The sequence below is a fragment of the Lagopus leucura genome, unplaced genomic scaffold (assembly GCF_019238085.1).
Source record: "Lagopus leucura isolate 7727_CA_CO unplaced genomic scaffold, USGS_WTPT01 Super-Scaffold_100002, whole genome shotgun sequence".
NCBI lineage: Eukaryota > Metazoa > Chordata > Aves > Galliformes > Phasianidae > Lagopus > Lagopus leucura.
Window position 1 is genome coordinate 75,645,792 of NW_024962263.1, and position 22,281 is coordinate 75,668,072.

The window sequence follows — 22,281 nt, forward strand, 5'->3', positions numbered from 1 at the left end:
ATCTACACCAACTGTCAAAATGATTTTATCATCAACATCCTGTCATATTTAAGTCCTACTAGTAGGACTACATGCTTTAATAACTCTTTACATCAGCTACCAATTTTTCTTCATATTGATGAAAGAAATGCATGATTGGTTTCTAGAAGTCATTAAATGAAAATTCTATTTTGTTAATAAGCACCATCTGTTCTCTTCTTTCTGGCCTTTCTCTCCCATCATCAATGAAGACAAGATAAATCTTGACATTTTTAACGTTGCTCTTGAGCTCATCTATAAAACTTTTCAGCAAAATTCCTAAATTCCTATAGTGCCAATCCAACAGAAACATCAGAACCACTTCATTATTTATGGTGTTTAATAATAATTTATAATTCAGCTTTTACAAGTATTGTAACAGTACAAAAAAAAAAAAAAAAAAAGCAAATGTTATTTGATAATACTATTATAAATATGAAACATATACAGGATATTCTGTTTTCAATACAAAATAATCTATAAAAGAAGTTGTTTTCTTTTTTTCTCATAATCAATAGAAAAGCACAAAAATTCCCTTCACCTTGAAATCAAGTAAAGATTTAAAAACATTATTGTGAAAAATATTAATGAAGTCAGTAAGTTTACTATGCCAGATACCTGTTAAATAGTTGCAAAATAAACCAGTAAAAACAAAAGAAAGCTCTTCTCAAAGCAAAACTTTGTTCACTGAACTCCCTTGCTGTGTGGTACAACATGTTGTTTTCTTTCTTTCTTAGCTGTGTTTTCCCTCCCTAGACACAAAGAGCAAAGCTGTCTTTATTTCCAGGACAACTGAGACAACTGGGACGTCAAACTGTTCAGAAACCAAAATATTCTTACAAAAATATATAAAGAGCAAACCTACACCATGACTTAACTTAAATGATCAAATGGATGATTAATTGTAGCATTTCTCCTCCATACATCAATGCCCACACATAGATCTTGGAAGCTACTAGGAAAAAAATAAAAGATAGAGATGCTAGCATGCTCTCTAGGAAACAACAACAATAACAACAAAAATTGAAAAATTGAAAAATTAAAAAATGCAAAAAATAAAAATAAATAGAAGCAGTAGACCTGTATAACCCTCAGTCCTCACTCCACCTAGCAAAGCTGCATGACTAGTCAGCGATGAAATGATAAATATATATATATATATATATACAGAGCTGGAAATTATGGTAGCTCAAGTATTTTTCTTAAAAGTTCTTTATTTTTCAATGTACTTCACCATTTTTTGTCATTACTTTAAGCGAAGTATTTTGGTTTTAGTAACCTCTTTCACATTTTTCTCATTCCATCTCTTTTTTTTTCCCCTGAGTTATTGTGCTGTATAAGGTATATTCCTCTGATGTGTTCATTTTTTTTTTTCCCCTCAAATCATTGAGAAAATGAACTTAAAGTAGTAAATGCACAATGGTACCAAAGCTATCCAAACATTTCACTTGACATGGAAGAAAGAAAGACAGGAGGGAAAGGTAGAGGAAAAAGAGTGAGGATTAAGACTGAGGCTTATGGAGGGTAGAGGTCAGAATGTGTTTTTCAGTGGTCTACTGTAAACTCAATTTGACTGGAGACATATGATGGCCGACTCCATTGCTTCTGTGATTTATATCATTTTATATGTTTGCATTAACTTTTCTATTCCCTTGAGAAAAAGTTCTCTTATGCCAAGAATGTCCACAGTAGATCCATGAATTCTGTAGTCTCTGTCAAATGTCAACTTTCAGCTCAACTGAAATTTTGCCAAGGATGATGGTGGATCAGAGAAAGAGATGTTGGCAGGACCTTTTCACTCTATTTCTTTGTTTTCAAGATAGTAAAAAATCTGATTTCTTTATGTGCTTCATTTTAAAACATTTCAAAGGAAAACATTTTAAATGATCACTGATTGTGAAAGGTATATTCCTTCTTTTTCATCTTATACCTGGATATGCTCCCTTCAAAGTTACGCTTTGATTGCTCATGTTTCCCTCTCACGCCATCTCTGACTATGATTTCACTTCATTGCATTGATGGGTTGCTAATCATTTCTGTCTTAGGTTTCAAATTGCATATCCATAATGAAGCACTTAAGTGTGTGGCCTGATATTTAGGAGTACTGTGTGTGCAGATGTTTCATCATGAAGCTAACAAGCAGCTAGTGGGCAATCAAAATTGTTGAAAATTGAATGCTAGGTAGAACCAGATTTGAAAATGTTGATTGCAGGGTTATACACATTCAAAAAGAGTACAAGAACAGAAATGGAGATTGCTCTGAAGTAATTATCATTTAAATACATCTATTCTCTCATGTCAAGGAATAGGGCATGAAATGAATGTAACATAATAAGCTTTCATTTCCGTGCTAACTGCATGTAAAGATAGGTAGCCTCACATGAAGTCAGAAAAACAGGAAGAGAAAGAAGAAAAAGTATCTGCCTTAGTGCAGCTCTCAAAGAAGTAGGTCTAGCCATAGGAGAGGTGAATTAGAACTTTCATACCTAGCTTTATTGATTTTGGTATTGCTGACTTTATGGAACAAAACATCAGATTAAAAATATAGTCAAACATCAAATTAAAGGTAACACGTTTATATTTTGTTCTAAAATACTGACTTCTGTGATTGAATGTAATATTTATTCATACTTGTCAGTGATTTGGGAGCTAGATTTCTATTAATCATCATGACATTTTTAGCCTAGAAAGGAACTATGTGAGGAGTTAGTTGTCTGTGCAGTCATTGCTGATCCTGCATTTTAGTTTTAAATGTTTTCTGTCATAACTGAAATACCCTTTTTGCTAGTACTGACCTTTTTGCAAAAATCATATGGGAGAAGCAGATGACACTACATAGAGTGAAGTTAAATTTGACTATTTATGGCAACAGATCACTGATAAAAATTACTGCACATTTTCTAATTCACATAAAAAGGGTGTATGCTAAATTTTGCATAGCAAATATTTCATAATAATTACATTTATAGAAAACATTTTTTGTAATCACATTGTTGGAAAACAGAGTTACTGACAATCAAAAAATGAACAAACCATGAAGTAGCTATAATCCAGCCAAATCTGGTCACACACAGATTAAATTTCTACTTTGTATACTATGTTCTACCTTGTCTGCAAACTGGAAAAATTGTCCTTTCTGATATTTTCCTAGCTATCAGTGTGTGATTCAGATATTTATGATCCAAGAGATTAATTCTCTATTACCGATGGGTGAAGGAGGGTTCAACAATAGCCTCAAAGCATTTCCAGTAAGTTCACTTCAGCTCCTGGGTTGCCAACAAATACACTTAACCAAAGCAGAAAGATATCTTTTCATTAATTAATTTTAAAAAAGATAGAAAAACAATAATTTTTTGTTTATGTCATATAAATATGTTACAGTTTATAGCCTCAGTGCCAGAAAATTATAAAAACTGGATGGATCATATATTCCAGCTCTTCAAACATGTTTAAAATGAGATAGATCATAAACAAGATATTTTCTTGAATATGCATACAGTACTATGAACTTTCACATTTCAGTAACACATACAAGTCTGTGTGGCCTGATGGCATGCATACCAGGATGTTGAAGGAACTGGTTTGGTAATTGTCAAGCCACTCTTCATCATATTAGAAAAGTAATGGCTGTCAGGTGAATTCTTCAGTGACTGGAAAAATGGAAATATCACTCCCATTTTTAAGAAAGGTACAAATGAAACTGCAGACTGGTGAGCTTCACCTCTGTGCTGGGAAAGATCATGGAACAGATCCTCTTGGAGGCTATGTTAAGATGTGTACATGACAAGGAGGTGATCTGAGGCAGACAGTAAGGCTTCACCAAGAAACAGACTGCTCCTAAGAAAAATGGTGAACTTTTATGATGGAGTTATTGCAACAGTTGACAACAGAAAACCTTCTGATGCCATACCTGTGGACTTCTGTAGGGCCTTTGATATGATCCCATAAAATATCTCTAAATTGGAGAGGTATGGATTTGAAGAGTTAAGAGAGATTAGGAATTTGTTGGATGGCCACATCCAAAGACTTGCAGTCAATAGCTCTATATTCAGATAGAGGCCAGTGGCAACTAGGGTCCCTTAAGAGTATGCCTTGAGACCACTTCCCTTTAACATCTTTATCAGTTACATAGACAACGGGATTGGGTGTGCCCTCAGCAAGTTTGCAGATGACACCAAGCTGAGTGATGCTGTTGATGTGACAGAAGAAAGGGTTGTCATACAAAGGGACCTGGATAAGCTTGAAAAGTGACTTCATGTGAACTAAATGAGATTCAACTTGGACAAGAGCAAGATGTTATGCTTGGATCAGAGCAATCCCAGATATATGAACAGACTGAAACAAGAACTTATTGTCAGCAGCCCTGCAGAGATGGACTTCAAGATGAAATTCTTGCCATACGCTAATGCCTGCATTAAAAATAGTGTGGCCAGCAAGAGGAGGGAGGTGGTCATCTCCCTCTACTCAGCACTGGTGAGGCTGCACCTCGAGTATTGTGTTCAATTTTGGGGCCCCTCACTACAGGAAAGACATTGAGCATGTACAGAGAAGAGCAACAAAACTGGTGAGGGTTCTGGAGTGCAAGTCTTATGAGGAGCAGCTGAGGGAGCTGGAATTGTTTAGTCTGGAGAAGAAGAGGCTCAGGGGAGACCTCATTGCACTCTGCAACTTCCTGAAGGGAGGTTGTGGTGAACAGGGGTTTGGCCTCTTCTCCCAGGCAACGAACAGGACCTGGGGAAATGGCCAGAGGAGGTTTAGATTGGACATGAGGAAAAACTTTTTGTCTCAGAGAGTGGTCAGGCATTGGAATGGCTGCCCAAGGAGGTGGTGGAGTCACCATCCCTGGCAGGATTCAAGAGGTGTCTGGATGAGGAACTGTGAGATGTGGTTTAGTAGCTTGTGGTAGCAGTGGTAATGAGAAGCCGGTTGGACTAGATGATCTAATAGGTTGTTTCCAACCTTGTGATTCTATGATTCTATGATTTTATGATTCTATGATTCAGTATGCATTTGTTGCCCAGAAGAACTAGTGTATCCTGGGCTGCATCAAAAGAGAAAGGGAGGTGCAACAGGGAGAAAGAGAATGATTGTCCTCCTCTGCTCTGCCATTGTGAGGCCCTATATCGAGTACCGCATGCAGGTCTGGTGTCCCCAGCACAGGAATTATGTGAGACCATTAGAGTATGTCCAATGGAGGACCACCAAAATGATCAGAGGGCTGGAGCAACTCACCTGCGAAGAAAGGTTGAAGGAGCTGAAATTGTTGAACCTGAAGAAGTTAAGGCTCTGGGAAGACCTCACTGCAGTATTTAAAAGGAGCTTTTAAACAAGATGGAGACCAACTTTTACATGAGAAGATAGTGATAGAACAAGCAGGGATGGTTTTAAATTAAAATGGGGGGAGATTTGGATTAGATGTTAGGAAGAAATACTTTGCGTGGAGTTTGGTAAGGCACTGGTACAGATTGCCTTTCCCTGGAGGTATTGAAGGTCAGGTTGAATGGGGCCCTAGGCAACTTGATCTAGTAAGTAGCATCTCTGGCCATGGCTAGTGTGTTGGAAATAGATGACCCTTAAGGTAATTTCTGAATCGAATCATTCTAATATTGATTCTATGATGAGTGAAAGTTCTTTTTAGATTTTTGATTAAAGTCTACAAATTTCTGTGACTGCATAAGTGGTAAACAAAACTTGAATAAAGTTATGCATGTGTGTTTACATAGGCTTATTTAATTTGTTTAGAATATCTTACCTTCATAGTAAACTTTGAACCCATGAGCACTAACTGCAAAGTCACTTGTCAAGCGCAGTGAGAACACAGATTTTGTACTTGTCACAGGTGGAGGAAGATGAAATCCTGTTAACCTACAAAACAAAATAATACAAATCACAGTTAATTGAAAAATAAAACTATATTACAGGATGTTTTTCATTTCATCACTGAAACCAAATTAAAACTACGTATTTTAATTACTTGAGAAAATATGAATTTTCAGGGGTTTTCATGTACAATAAACCGGCAAGTACATTGGCTTGAGAAAAATGTGCTTGGAAGAGGTGATGGTAAGATATAGATAAAAACTGGACTTTAAAAAAAGATCTGGGTTATCAGTGGACCAACAAAAAAAAAGACAATCCATTTTGTTTAGGATTATGTTCAAACTTTTATTGAATTATTCATTTTACAGAGACTTATATTTGGAGCGTAGTGGTACAATGAAAAATAACTGGGCCATGATTCATAAAGAAAGATCTTTTGAAGTGAATTACAGGCTTGCTAGGACGTTGATGATTTAGCAGTGTTCTGGCTGTTGCTGTTCTTGTTTTTGCTTGTTTCTTTTTAAATTAAATCCACTATATGTGAGATACAAATAAAAAGACATTTGTGTAATAGTGCTGCTAATATGCACTACTAATAGCCAAATCTACAAATTCTTTTTGTTTGATGTACTTATGACAGCATTTATTTTTTTAAAATGACTTAGATGTTATAGAAAAATACACTATTCATGGTTTACATCAGGACAACAAATCCTATAGTATTTTCCAGTCAAAGAGAGAGTTAAACAATTTTGTTATGTAAGCTCACCAGCAAAATATAGACACACTTTTAGAGCCCAGTTTGTTTTGTATTGCAAATTGTGTAGCAGCTTAGGCTGATTTTTTAAATTAATTTTTATCATTAAATTGTTTTCAAGTATTTGTAGCTGAACACTATCATTCATTATTTTTGATTACTGTCATGACAGTTATGAAAGACAAATAATAAGGTAATTTAACTCACAGCATGATTATCAAAATTAGAAAAATATAATAAAAGTAGAAATTATGTTTCAAGAGAGGTATATACAAATCTATATATGTCTAATGTCATTAGTGCATATATCCAGAATTCTGCAGTTGGTTTTGCCATATTTTCATTAAAACAAGACTAGCTGAAATAACTTTTGTTAATAAAGAGAGATTGAGTATTATTCACAGAATATTTGGGATATAATAAGCACATTGTTTATAGTTTAATTGCAGGAGCATATACTTTTTCAAATAATAAAATTTAATAAAATTTTTACTTCTTCCAAATAGGCATACACATAATTATTTGATAACTCAATATAAGTTAATTTATGATTAGCTTCTTCATAACCTAGTAAGTACATTAATTAATTGGTAAATATAATCATATAAAAATCGGCTGACCAACACAAAATCATGACAATAATTTGAATAGATGTTTAATTAGCAGCACTCTGTTCAACTGATATCTTTGAAGTTAGTTTGGGCCACAAGCATGTATCCACAGAAAAGAAGTATAAATTTATGTAAAAGTATTTAATTTTATGAGAGGTGCATATGCACAGTTTTGATGGGGAAGAGATTTTTAAGCTAAAGATTTATTAGCATGGCAAACATTATGGTTCCTTTACAAAACAAATTATTATTAGAGCCACTTTATACCATTTTGCTTTCAGATACATGACATTTGTCACCATCATTATGCTACATTTACTTGGAAAGGTACAGACTTCTTTAATTTTATTGATATACTGAAATTTACATGATATGTGCAGTTCTTTACTTGTGGTTTAGTGGATATAAAATGAGAATTTTAATAAATAAGAATTAAAAACATTCTTCTATAATATCACAATAAGCTGCCACAAATTTTCAAAAAGAAATTTAACATATTCTGCTCAAACAATTGAATTCATTTATTAGTGTGATAATCTGAGTATTCCTCATTGTGTACTGCTGCTCATGACCTCAGGGTTTAAGTTTCATTTCTATGTAAAGTTCTACAAAAAGTCATAAACATTAGCTAGAATGATTTTCTTTCCCATTTAAAATGAAATATAACAAGTCCATAATAAGTCCATAATAAGACAAAGGTATCAGGGAAACAGTAAAATGCCTATTTTTATATGTCTTATTGTCACTTACTTATTTAGAGCAGACGCAACTAGCTGGTTACCTGTAAGAAAGTGCCCTGATAAAAGTAACCTCTAGATGGAACACATGGAAAAGTAGCTGATGTCATCCATATATTAACAATACTTCAAATTTCCTCTAGTAGATGAAAGATTCTGATTGGTGATGATTCTCCTCCCTGTCCCTCCTCTCTCCCTCCTTCTTTCTTGCCTCCCCTCCCTTCCCTTATCTCTACATCAATTTTATCTCATGTTCCATTTGCGTACTTTATTTCATTTATATAAATATTTTATTCAAACTCGAAATACCTAATGAAGTGAAACAACTGGAGACCAGGCAATATTTCTTAGGGATTCAAAATACACATACATCTTGTGCACACTGCAATCACTTCTTTATGTTCTACTACTTTAGCATAAACAAACAAACAAACAAACAAACAAACATCCTAGGGCAGATATGCATTTATTTTTTATTTTTAGTTCTTATGCTCTTTACATGTTTGATTCTAGAAGATGTTCATTCAGTATTTTCTCAGATATATAATAAAATTCCAAAAGTAACTTATACTGACTCCTGTGGTAATGGCATCTAAGGTACTATCCCTACAAAGAGTTTGAGAATACGTCTTTATGTCTCAACTCTAAAAAAAAAAACAAATTAAATTTGGAATAGTATCCAGTTGTAGATTTGATTGGAACATTTGATCAAACTGTTGCAGAATGAAAGTAATTCAACGAAAGTACAAATGAAAGTAATAAAAGTCTGCAAATGTATAGACTGAAATTCTATAGCATGGAATTCATGCATGATTATATAAAAGTTTATTTTGTTCCACGGGTATTTTCTCAAGCTTGACTGGTTCTTTATGCTCATGGGAAATGAATGCATTATGTCAATACCAAGTAGACTTTGAAGTTGTGAATTGGAAATATGAAATTATCTGGGTGATAATATGAAATATCTGGTTGAGTCAATAGACTCTTCCGGAAGTACAGAAAAAGGGTGAGAAACTGCTTTATTCATTCAGATCTTCTACGTTAGAAAAAAATCAGATGTTCTTCCAAACAACATTTAAAATGTAGAAATTCTGAAACTCCAGTAGTAAAAGTGGTGAAATTTAGAATATCATATGAAGACATAAAATGTATTTAGGTTTTAGATAGTATTTGCATGGAAATTATGACACTTTGTAAAATAATTTCAGTAACATGAATCTGGCAGTGCTTTTGCAATCATTCCACTGTAAAGAACAGATATACTTACTTAACTGAGAGCCAGAGAAAAGAAAGAGTACATGAGATATGTTTAGAATCATGTATAAAGTGCCCCAAATTGACCCAAGACAGAGGAGAAAAAAATCATCACCATCACACACTTTGGCAAAGAATTCATTCTGCTGGTTATTCATTGGTTTTATTGGTTTTAAATATTCATGGTTTGAATATTTAAGAAAATCTGCAGTAATACTTTTTCTTTCAATCCATAAGAAAAAATTATATGATTACTTTATTTCAAACATTTCATTTTCAGATATATTTAATGGAAAAAATATGGCATGTAACTTCATATTAATATATTTCTGCACATTATAGATTCACAAAATATATCCATACAAGTGTTAAATAGTTGAACATCTGTTTTCTTGTTCTTCTTTTTAAAATGAATTTTCATAAACCAATAGACCCTTACTCCAAACATAATTATATTCTCTCTCTTTCTCAGATTTCTGGTTCCAAAGTCTAAGTTTCTTACTGGAAATTCTGAAATTTCGTCACTGATTTGTTTTCTACCTATTTGGTAATTCTTGAGATAAACCTGTAGTTATTTATCAGGTGAAATGTTAGTTGCATGCAAAGTAGCTAAAGTTCTTAAGGGAAGACACAAGCCCTTAGGGAAAGACAAGCTCTCACATATAGTATCAAATTAAGGCAACATTTTCATAACTGTGAAGTTAAAATGATGGAAAACAGTACTGAATTTTTCATACAAAGAGGCACCTTGATAAACTGCTTACTTGAGTGTTAGTGTGGTATATCAGATAATTGCTGTTCAACAAAATAATGATTATCCTTTTAAATATGCAATTTTAAAAATTTCCTCCCTAGATCCACACACTTTTAGCTTATTTACTGTTCATTACTGACTTTCAAATGTAGTTCATTTTAGATATTTCATTTAAAATTGGATAAGGCAAGGATATTCGCATCTTTAAGTCATAGAATATTAGAATTATTTAGGTTGGAAAAGACCCATGATCTCGTTAAGTCCAACAATTACTTAGAACTATGAAGACCACAGTGTCCCTAAGTGTCACATCCATATATCTCTTAAATGACTCCGGGAAGCTAACACTTGCCTGAGCAGTTCTGGACTAAAGGACTGAGCTAATTTCTGAGCTAATGTGGGAAGTGTAAGAAATGTTTGTCACTGATGTTTATAAAATAATACAGAAACATAAAATATATCAACTTATTATAACTTTGCAAAATTAGTTCTTTATGAACTATGAATTTTAAGTTTTGTATACACCAGTCTTTCAATTTATCATCCCAGACTCTGACTGTCAAATTAAAATTAAATATTTCCCCACTGACCTCTAGTTACCCTCTTTCATGATAGTGTGAAATCTTGCATTTGTTTCATTTTGGCTTGTAGCCTTGTGTATTTTCTTCCATGGTAATTTATCGTAGATAAACATATCTTATGTATGAACACTAAACTGAGCATATACTAGTAGAAAGTTGCAAAAGCACAGAATACTAAATATTTAAGGAGAATTAGTAGTTAATCATAAGGGAAAAAACAGGAAATTCGAGGAAATATGCTTTTAAAAATTGAAGCATGCATGTTGCCATTAAGATCTTTGATATCTATGGCATTAAATATGTTGTTTAAACATCCATGATGATTTTATATTCATGAAGGAGTTAAGAAATTAAATTACTTTCAAAAATAACATATCTGGAAATGTTATCTAAGAGTATATCTCTGGTTTTGTGTAAGAACCTCCAATTTCTAAGTAGCTCAGAAAGTATTAGCTTAATACTTCTAATTCCCTGAAATTGAATTGTCCATATCTCACACACAAGGTTGTACAGGTCCTTCAATGTCATAATGCTGGGTTTTGATATCAGGATAATTCTTGAGATTCAATACTAGCCATTGTAGCCTCTTTTACCCTGTGTTCACTGTAAACTGTAATGAAAGCTACAAGAGAAAGAAGCAGATTTGTTCCAGACTTATTTTGGATTTTCCATGCAATTTAAAACTTTAATTTAATCTTATTATTTACATAGAATAGTTGTCCAACTAAAACTATAAAATAGCACAGGAAAGTAACTGCAAAAAATATTGGCTTAATATCCCAAAATATTAATTACACAACAAAGAAAAACAGGGTAATTCATCTTGGAAGAGATCTCAGGAGGGCTCTAATCCAGCCTCTTACACAAAGTAAGGTCAGCTCTGAGGTATCAGGTTGTTGAGGGCTGTATTCAGCTGAATATTGTAAAATCTGAGGATGAAGATCCCAGCCTCTCTAGGAAATTTGACCCTTAATAGTCTATAAAATGTTCTATGTCCGATTCAAATTCTTCTGTCTACTAGCAGCCTCTTTCCCATGATATATGTGATCTTAAATACAAGACTACTTTGTAACTTTATACACTTATTGCCACAGTATACCAAAGTAGGAAAGTACTCTTCTTCATGGTTGAGGAACAGAGGACAAGAAAAAAGACGCCAAGATTCAGACTTGCAAAATCCCAAGTCTCCATACGGAGAAAGCTCTTTGTCACAGTCTTTAATCTAAAGAAAGTAGAAATTGGAGACTAGAGGGGAACAAAACAAAGCTCAGAAGAAAGTATTAAAGCAATGCAGAGAACGCAGAGAAACACAATCTCTAACATGACAATATGCATGCAAGGAAGTTTGAAGGTGAAGCGGTGAAGGTGATAAATTTCAGTACATAGCTTCTAATAAGAATGAATGGAGTTTATTCTTTACCATAGCTAAAGTAAAAATTAATCATTTTGCAAAGCTATAAAACTTTGTTAGCACGTGCTGCTATTTATATACTGTACAGAACTTACAGACCTATTTCTGTATTTGCACAGACTTCTTAGTTTTCTTAATTTCCACTATATGTTTGGGGTGCATTTTTTATTTATTTACTTATTATTTAAATAAAGGAATGGTAAAAATGATGTTCAGTCCTAACAAAAACAAACAAACAAACAAATAAATAAATAATAATAAAAAATAAAATGAAATCAAATAATTTTTGAGAGCAAAGAACTACTGCTTATATTATGCATATACATTTAAATATGTAATTATTTGAGACTCTCTTTTAGGCAATACGGGCAATTAAATCAGCAGTATTTTCACAATGACGTAATTCTGATTTCTCTAATAACTGTCAGAGCTAAATTAGTTTTAATTTAACTGTTTGATGTGGACTTTTCATACACATATTCTTGGATCTATCTATGCACCCATGACATTCCAAGTTTTCATCATAACAGGCTGAACCTAAATAGCAGGTTCCAAGAATGTCACAGGCAAAAATGTCAAGGAGCAACAGTCCCTAATCTAAGACAGGTTCAAATATGCTCCAAAGGACTTCTGATGGATTGCATCATGATGTAAATAAAATCACAGCTCACATTTTTAGTGAATTTTGGATACAGAAATAATGACTTACCCTTTTGCATTTTTGGCAGATTTGTTTAACTATTTTTCCATCAATGTATTAGAAAGTAAAGTAGTCTCAAACAACTGAAATTGCAATATGTTCATTTCTAATCCTTCCTACTCTAAACTTTTTCAATTGTCTCAATATTTATTCTTCACTAATACTTAAATAATCAAAGATCGTACTCTTGGATAGCATTCTGCTATACTTTTAGAAAATAACTATTTTAATTTAAAAAGCTATCCATCTGTACATAATAATAAAAAAATCCCATGAAATTTGAGTGAAAAATGTCAATTTTCTTGTTGAAGTAGTTTGTTTACCAATCCAAAAGTTATAAATCCAAAAATTATTTATCAAAGCAATTCAAAAAGAGCTGAAACAGTAGTTAATAACCAAGCAGTACATCAATGAAAGAATTGCTGGTTGTAGAAGGGACAAAAAATCTTGTGATTCAAGAAAAAAATTCTAGCTAATTTGCTTGATTTTTATTGTAACTAATTTGAGATTCACTCTGTAATTTGTGTGTTCTACATGGGCATTTGTTTCATGTTTAAGCTTTTGGTAGCAGTAGAGTCTCTGGGAAAAGAGGCTATTGTCAGACAGCTGGTTCCAACCATTTCCAGCAGCTTCCATCTGGAAGACACCAGGTAGTGGTGCCTCTGGGAAAGCAAATTTTCAAAAGGGTAATATGCTGATAGGCAACACGAGGTTTCAGGAAAAAAAAAAGTACTGTGGTTTAACCTTGCAGGCAGCTAAGTATCACACAGACATTCATTCACTATTCTCCCTCCCAGAGGGATGGGGGACAGAATTAAAAACACAAAGTAGAACTCATAATCTGAGATAAAAAACTATTTACCCAAACAGAAAAGGAAGAGAAAAAATAATAGTAATGGTAATAATTCATGATAATCATACAAGTATACTACATAGTGAAATTGCTTACCACCATCTGATCGATGCCCAGGCAGACCCTAAGCAGGGGCTGATTTCCCCAGCCAACTCTCCACAGTTTCATAATTTTTACATAATCGTATATGATGTGGAATATTTCTTTGGCCAGTTTAGGTCTGTTATCCTGATTCTAACCCTTCTCAGTTCCTAGTTTCCTCTGGACTCTCTCACCCCCCTCAGTTTGAGAAGCTGAAATGTTCTTGGCTCTGTACTGCACTACTGAGGAATAACTAAAATATTGTGATGTTGTCAACATTGTTTTTCTCCTAAAGTCAGAACATAGCACCATACCAGACACGACAAAGAAAATCAATTATTTCCCAATGAATCCAGAAGAGGAAAAAATGTGGGAAGTGGCTCTACAAATGCCAGTGTGAGAAAAGAATGAGGGTAAGAAAGTACTTCAGACACTGAAGCAGATTTTACAGTCTGTGGAGATCATAGTGGTACAAATATCTACACTGTGGCCCAAGGCGGACCCAGAGTGGAGCAAGGGAAAGTATAAGCCGGAAGGAGAAGTAGAGCAGAGTTATTATCAACCAACCACTGCTCTTTTCCCATCCTTCCTGCTCCACTCTGGGTAGGGGATGGTAGAGGAGATAAGAAAGAATGAGTGTAGTTGAGCCAACAAAGTGTGGGATAGGGAACATGTGTTAAATTTGTCTTTGTTTCTTGCCATCCATAATTTATAGAAGAATTCCAATTCAGATATGAATAGGAGAAGCTCCTGTGTTTTTATATGCCTATTCAATCAGTTTAAAACAAGTAAACATTTGCCTTAATAGCATATAAAATAAACAAAATAGAGCAGAAAGGTCTAACAGTGCTCAAGTTTAAATCTCACTCAAAATGTTAATAGAAATGCATTCAAAAATTCACTGACAAATCAACATATGATTTATGAAGTAATTAATTTTTGTGGAAATGACAGTTTTTCCCTGACAAAATGCAAAACTATTCATGTAATGATCACAGGGCTAAGATTAAGATTTTTAATTGAGCAGCTGCTTTTAACTAAACAATAAATTACTCATGAGGTTTTGGCTTGATCATTATTTTCTTCACAAATTAAATTTCTAAAACCTCCCAGTATCCATTACTAATGTGAAACTTTAATTAGACAGTTCTTCACTCATTTTTAGCATCATAAATAAAAGAAGATTTAAAAATAATTATTTTTCTTATAACAGTAAATTTAATTTAACACATCAAAAATAGCCAGAAAATTTTCAAATTTTAAGTGAGAGAGCCATATCTCACTACCATATGAAACAATTTTTAAAAATCCCTGTGGTAAAAATTTAGCTGGTTATTGGATAGGGAAAGTTATCAGAATAAAACATATTTCAAGAATTACTTCTACAGCTATCAAAAATATTCAAGGTCCTTAAAGTAACATTATTATTATTATTATTATTATTATTATTATTATTATTATTATTACTATTTTAAATAGTGAAGAACATGTTGCTTATTTTAAGCCTCTAGCTGAAACATAATGTTATAGTGTACTCTCCTCCTAAAGATGTGTTAGGATGAATGCTACAGTACTGATCTTGGAGCTTTCTAAGCATCAGAAGAGGGAATTCTGTTTCTTCCATGTTACTCATGGTTCTATCATTGACTTCACAGTTCTTTGAACACTTATGTCTGAAATGATTCATCTAACCAAACTAATGAAGAACTTAAAAATTTAAAAATAAAACCAAGTCAAATCAGTTAGCAAAGGGAAGCATATATACAAAGGTGTGTCCAATGAGTGACAGAATCAAAGGAAAAGATCACTCGGCCAAAGTCAAAGGAAAATAGGAGAAAGATTTGCTTCTTTAAGTGATAGCAAGTTTTTAAATGAGTTGAATTATCTTTTGTAACTTTAACTTAACTTGTGAAAATATCAAAATAGTAGAAGGAGAGATGCCATATTTTAGTTATCACCACTGTATGTACTGGGAATGTCCAGAGCATCTTCAAATTCTACAAGAGCTTTGAAATTTATCTATGAAACAATGCCTGTGACATTATTGTCATCATGTTATTGCCGCTCTGGTAAAAAGTTAACATTGTAGTAGGGAAGGCAGGTGAAGGAGGGAAAGGTATCTGCATCCAGTTCTCAACTGCATGCGGTTCAGAATCTGTGATTTTATATGGAAAAATTCACTTTCCTTAAATATAGAGACATCATTGCATAACAACAACAACCAGAATAAATCACTTCAGAGATGGAGATTCTTAGCTACTAAAAAACCATAGCAAACTTTTCACATTTCTACAGGAAGGTTAAAGCAGTTTTAAAGAAAATACATATTGAATTAAAATTGAAAATGAGAGTCCTTCCCTGGGAGAAAAAAATAAAAATATAAAATTCAGACTTAGAAAATGTGGTTTTTCATTTCCCTAATCTCTTTTCAACACAGAATATCGGCACAGGTAGAAAATTTGTTTTTCTATCCTCACAAAAATAAAAGGCAGATTTTCCAGGAAATGCGAAAATCTCCTCTCAGCATAGTTAAGTTTCAGATTTTCAAATAAAATTACAGTAAGTATGATTTTAAAACTGTACTCTCTTCAGACCATTCCTATGATATGATGGGAATAGGAATAAATAGTAATGATAAGTGGAATTATTTCTTACAGAAAAGACAACAAACCACTTAAATCTAGTATAAGCAGAAAAAAAAGTCAGGCAAGTAATTTTAACCTGTACACATCAGAAATTCTAAGTCTTTCTTCAATTTATTTCAGAACTCATTGCATAATCACTGGATAACTTCACAGTCATCTCCATGGGCTTTGAGTCTCATCTTTAGTTCCTTTACAGTTCAGTTCTATATATTTCCATTAAAATAAGAGGTATCTATAATCACTGAGTAATTGATACCAGTCTTCTTACTTTAATATACATAAAGGGCCCCTGAAAAATGTAACTTGTCTGAGACAAACTAGTTAGCACGTAGAAGTACAAAGCTTTTTAGTTATATAGATACTTTTTTCTAATAAATGATAAACATAGGAAGTCATTCCAAAAGTCATTAGTGTTGAAACAAAAGGTAGTTTACCCATGACAACAATAAAAGCACAAGTAGAATATTATTCTCAATTTCCTGTATAGCTTGACAATATAGTTCATAACACCATTCTGTGATGAATATATTGCTCAGTGTACTACCATTGTTCCAAAAATTGAAAATTTTTCTCTAATATCCTTAAATGTTAAGAAATAACTAGAACTATTCTTGCAGCAGTAACTAGGTAACTACATTTACAGTTTTAATAATACACTTCTGTGTACCTGCACTGCTCCACTCTTAAAGACAGTCCTTTCAAAATAAAGTATTGCTTCTTCATACAAAGTAAGTTCTACCATCATCACTAAGAAAAGTCCATCATGAAAAATTATTTTAGATTATGTTCTGAAAATTCAACATTCTACTACACAGATAAATGCAATTCCATGCTTGCAGTACCACATTCATTTCAGAGAAGTATTTTTCTTAGATTGTGACTTTTGCTGAGATTTTTTTAAAGTCCTTTACATAATGCTGGACAATTCTGTCAAATGCAGTTTCAAAGCTCAGTATACCAAAAAGCAGAAGTCTATCAGGATCTTGTTTATTGCAAATTATGTGAAGCAATATCTCAGGAATGCACTATTGTGCAAACAGAAACCAGACTGAAATTTATTTCAGGGTGTATAAAAGCTTCATTGAGTACTTTCTGTAACTTTCTTTAAGGCAATTATAAGATCTTAAAAAAATCTTCAAGTGTGATAATTTCCTAGACTAAATTTAAAGTAGCAAATAATAATAATAATAAAAATAAAATAAAATTAAAAAAATACGATAGGAAAATTAAATTATAGTCATCTTGGAATTATAGAACAGAAAATGATGAAACAATTTTCTTAAGAAATGTGGAATGGAATTAGAAATTGAATATGAATTGTTTGATGGTGAAAATATTGTGAAAAAAGAATTCAGAAATACATTTAAAGCTAATATTTGAGGAATAAACCTAATCAAATAAATTGGTTTTCATTTAAATGATAAAACAGAGAATTAATTTTTTGCCCTATCCATAACCTTAACTACAGTCTTTTAATACACATCAAGATTAAGCCATGGAACATAATATTTGTATACGGAAACAGAATTATTTATAGTACTTTATAAAGGATTTATTTTGGAAATAAATAAATAAATAAATAAAATTGTTTATCCAGTGAATAACATTTTTTCTATCATCTTTGTGTTTGTTTTTTTTTTTCCCCAATGAAAGGGTTTGCTTGATTTTCTTCTTTGGTTGGTATGGGTGAATATTATGACTAACAACAAATTTATATATAAAATAATTTTTAAATTCTAAATTTAAATAGACTTTTATCTCATATAATTACTAGAATTCCATAGAAGACTTAAAAATAATTAACAGATACCATGAGAAACATGATTCATTTTCATATGATCTGCTTTAACTTACAATGCAGTTGGGTCTAGGCAAAGAATGTTTTTGCAGCAATTAATAATCAAAGGTCTATGAGAGGCAATTAGCTTGATTAACATGCCCCTGAGACCTTTTCATTAAGGTTGTGTCTATGGAGTCAGTAATATGCAGATTCTGTGAAGACAGGTTACAAAGAAATAACAGTTCAATACTGCACCATACTTTCAGCAATTTACAAACAGGTACACTCAAAGTGATAGTATGAATACTACAGTATACAAAAATTTATATTGTAGAGAGATTCTGCAAGTACAAATGCTTTCACTCAAGAGTTTTGGGCAGTAGTTCCATTTTAGAGTTTGTCTGGGTTTGCTTTATAGAATCTTCCTCTTCTCATCTTCTCATTTCTGTCAAGTCTTACTCAACACCTAAATTACTGATATTACAGAAATAAATGTAACAAACGCCTATCAGAAACATTATCTGCATACGTGCTATCCCTTCACAACACTCCCCATTTTTTACTTCATTTATGCCAGAGGGGAGAAAGGGACTATAGAGGGACCAGGATAGACTGGATTGATGGGCCAAGGTTAACTATATGAGTTTCAGTAGTGCCAAGTGTCGGGTGCTGCATTTGGTCACAACAATGCCAGACATCCCTACATGCTTGGGGAAGAGTGGTGAGAAAGCTGCCTGATGGAAAGAGAACGTGGTGTATTGATATACTGAATACTGAAGTTGGCTGAATATGAGCCAGCAGTGTGCCCAAGAGGCCAAGAAGGCCAAAGGTATCTGGGCTTTTATCAGGAATGGTGTGGTGAGTAGGACTAGGGAAGTCATCCTGCCCCTGTATTTGGCATTGGTGAGGCTTCAACTCAAGGACTGTGTTCAGTTTTGGGCACGTCAGTACAGAAAGGACCTAGAGGTTCTGGAGCAGGTCCAAAGAAGGGCAACAAGATTTGTGAAGGGCAAGAGAATGTGCCCTATGAAGGAACTGGGGCTGTTCAGTCTGGGGAAACAGAGGCTGAGGGAAGACCTTATTGCTGTCTTCCAATACCTGAAAGGCAAGCATCTGACAACAAGAGCACGGTGACACGACAAGGGGAAATGGCCCCAAGTTGTGCCAGGGTAAGTTTAGGTTGGCTATCAGGAAAAGCTTCTATACAGAAAGGGCTATTGAGCACTGGAATAATCTCCTCAGGGAGGTGGTTGAGTCACCATCTCTGGATGTATTTAAAAAGCATTTGGATGTGGTGCTCAAGGACATGATTTAGCAGGGGGTTGTTAGATTTAGGGTAGTATGGTTAGATCACGGTTGGACTCGATGATCTTTAAGGTCTTTTCCAACCTGATTGATTCTATGATTCTATGATTAGTGTACTTGCCCTTTTCATTTCACTTATTCTAACAGCCAGCATTCTACTAAAAATACAAGCTCTGAAAACTCTGTGCTTATTACTCTAGAGTGCCGTTCTTATCAACTTTTTTAATAATACTGTAAAGGATTTTGAGAAGATCTATTTGCAATCTGCAGCAACAGTTATCTTTATTGGTTTCTTGTTGGCCATAGATAAGAAGAAACAACATTTGACCAAGAACAGATTTTTTTTGTATAGTCTTAAAAATAACTATAGGGATAAGGAAAAAGTTTACAAGGAATGTTCTCTGTTTGCAAAATACAGTAAGTTTATATATTGCTTTAGTACTGTGTTTAGACTGGCATACAGAAAGTGATTTAAACTCTGAGCAAGAAAGTAAATCCTTTTTATTTCATAGAAAATTCTAGTGTAGTTAAACATAGGATAAATTAAACTTTTCTCTCTCTGTAAATTTCATTTAATTTTTTTTAATATTAACCAGTATTTAACTAACAAAATTACTTCAGTCTTGTGTATAGATTTTAACAATCTAAGTTTCTGTCACACCTTTAGAAGTAGGTTTGTATTACATGTACATTGCAATGCAAAAATGGAAGCACATTGGATTAATGTAGCTTGGTCAAGGTCATATCAGGAAGTCCTATAAATTCATGTCTTCTCCCTTTTGTAAGCTAGCATTTTCTTTCATCAGATTTAGTTAATTTTTTTACCTTTCACCTTCAGTGGGTATCTAGAAATATAACATCTTATCAAAATATACCCAAGAATGTAGCTTATTTGACGTAAGCAACTGTTCTCTCTGTTTTCATTTTTTATAATCAAAATGCTAAATATTTATTGCTTCAGTGTATTTTCTTAATGAAGTAGTCTTTTCAGATTCCAGAAGATAAATTCCTCTCCTGCTCAAAAATCACATCTCAAGTCCAAAAGTCTTGAATGTCTATCATTACATTCTGCTACATTTATTTCATTTATCTTTTTTTTCTCTTGCCTACAGGTTTTGTTGTATTTACTACTGTATGACCATATTTTCTAAATTCTACATATTATCTCGTGTTTTTTTTTCTTTTTTTGATATTTTTTTATGTTAAATTAATTCAATTCCATTATCTGTTCCATCATTTTCCTCATTACTTGCTGGTGCCATTGTTCCATATATTTAATTGCCATTACTCCATTATCAAATCGGCTTTACTCTCTGATCTTTTTTCCTTTTTCTCCCTTCCTCCTCAGTGATTTTTTACTGGAACTCAGCCCTTTTCTTTTTCTCTCTCTCCCTTTATTTATTTATTTATTTTTAAGAGAACAGTGTTATCCTACTTGTTTTTTTCACTGGCCCATAAATTCGCAAGTGAAATTCTTTCCTTCCTTCAGTGTTTTCTCTTTTCATGCAAATAATGAAGAAAGCTATAGAACAGTGGCTCGGCTTAATGAAAAATCAATGACAGAGTGATCAGCTATTTGGAGGTATTTCAAAGTGCTGAGTCCTTTATTTGATTCTAATCAACTCATTGTTTCTGCTCTTGTTGCAAATCTGGAGAAAAGTGAATAGCGGTGAGAGAAGAAAAGTACCTTTATTTAGGATGTAGTAAAAACAGGTTGAGTGGAAAAACCTCCAAGTTACAGCTGCCTCTGATGATTACGGAAATATTTTATGTTCAGTAAAATTCCACTAACTATCAACAACTTTTGGTTTATACCAAATAATATTTAAACAGAAGAGTGAAAAAGTAAGCATTGCACATTCCTAGTTGTCAGTATTACTTGGGAATTATTTCAAGTGTTCCACCCTGAAATACATCTTAAAGGCAAAATATCCAAATAATCAACTTTACTTTGACTCTGCCAAATTTAAACTAAAACCTCAAAAAGACAATTTTATTCTTCTTAATTTTATTATTAATTACTGACTGTACTAGCTTGAGTAATTTTTATTGTAGCAGGTGAAAAGGATAGAATATTTTGGAGGGCAAGTCTAACGATGGGATCTGAAATAGTAATAGTATAAGACAAATGATTTGGTGTCTCTATATGGTTTTTGTAAGCAAGAAATTTTCCACATGAGACAGAACTTACAAAGAACGTGAGGGTATACATACATAAACCAACATGGAGCTACATGCAAGAAAACTGTCTGGACTGACAAAATGGAGCCAACACATAGCACAGCATCCAGGTGCTATGTTTAGGAAAACTGTGCTATGCAATGCAGCAGTATAGATAACCTAAGGATAAAAGAAGTGTGAAGAGAAAGAGAACTTAGATTTATTATAAATAAAAGAAATCCTCTATGCAGGAAATCCTGTAAACAGAAACCCTGACATAGAGGAAAAGGAGAAAGAAGGTAGCATAACAGATCCCCCTCAAAATAAGGTAGCCAGTTTGGCTGGGAGATAGTAACTAATAAGCATAGATACAAACTATCAAAAAAAAAAAAAAAAAAAAAAAAAAAAAAGTGAATGGTAAGGTTAGAATTTTAAGGACCAGAAAATGATAGTGTGCTGATCAGAAGAAAAGGATTACTGTAGCTACCAGGGTGGCAATATGTGACATACAGCAATCTGCAGGCTATATAATGTTAACAGCTAAGACTAATTGCTACCTATTTGACCCAGACTTCATCTGCATTGATCTACTAAAAAAAAAAACACATATTCAGCATATCTAGATGAAGAAGCAGAGCAACTAAATAATGGCACTATAATTTTCTGTTATTGTTATGTAAAAAATATATATATTATATAAATATTATATATATATATAAAATATATATATTGTCATATATAATGTATTGTTATATATTGTATATTGGGAGGAGAGGAGAGGAGAGGAGAGGAGAGGAGAGGAGAGGAGAGGAGA

At 33.1% G+C, this 22,281-nt stretch overlaps 1 protein-coding gene across 3 annotated transcripts in view; it reads right to left on the minus strand.

Moving 5' to 3' along the window:
* The window catches only part of CSMD3 (CUB and Sushi multiple domains 3), a 539,260-nt gene that overhangs the window by 435,710 nt on the left and 81,269 nt on the right, over positions 1-22,281 (minus strand). For all 3 annotated transcript variants that reach the window (XM_042869066.1, XM_042869064.1, XM_042869063.1), the window contains exon 3: positions 5,771-5,883. In XM_042869066.1, coding sequence (XP_042725000.1) covers positions 5,771-5,883 — 113 coding nt within the window. The remainder of the gene's footprint in view (positions 1-5,770; positions 5,884-22,281) is intronic.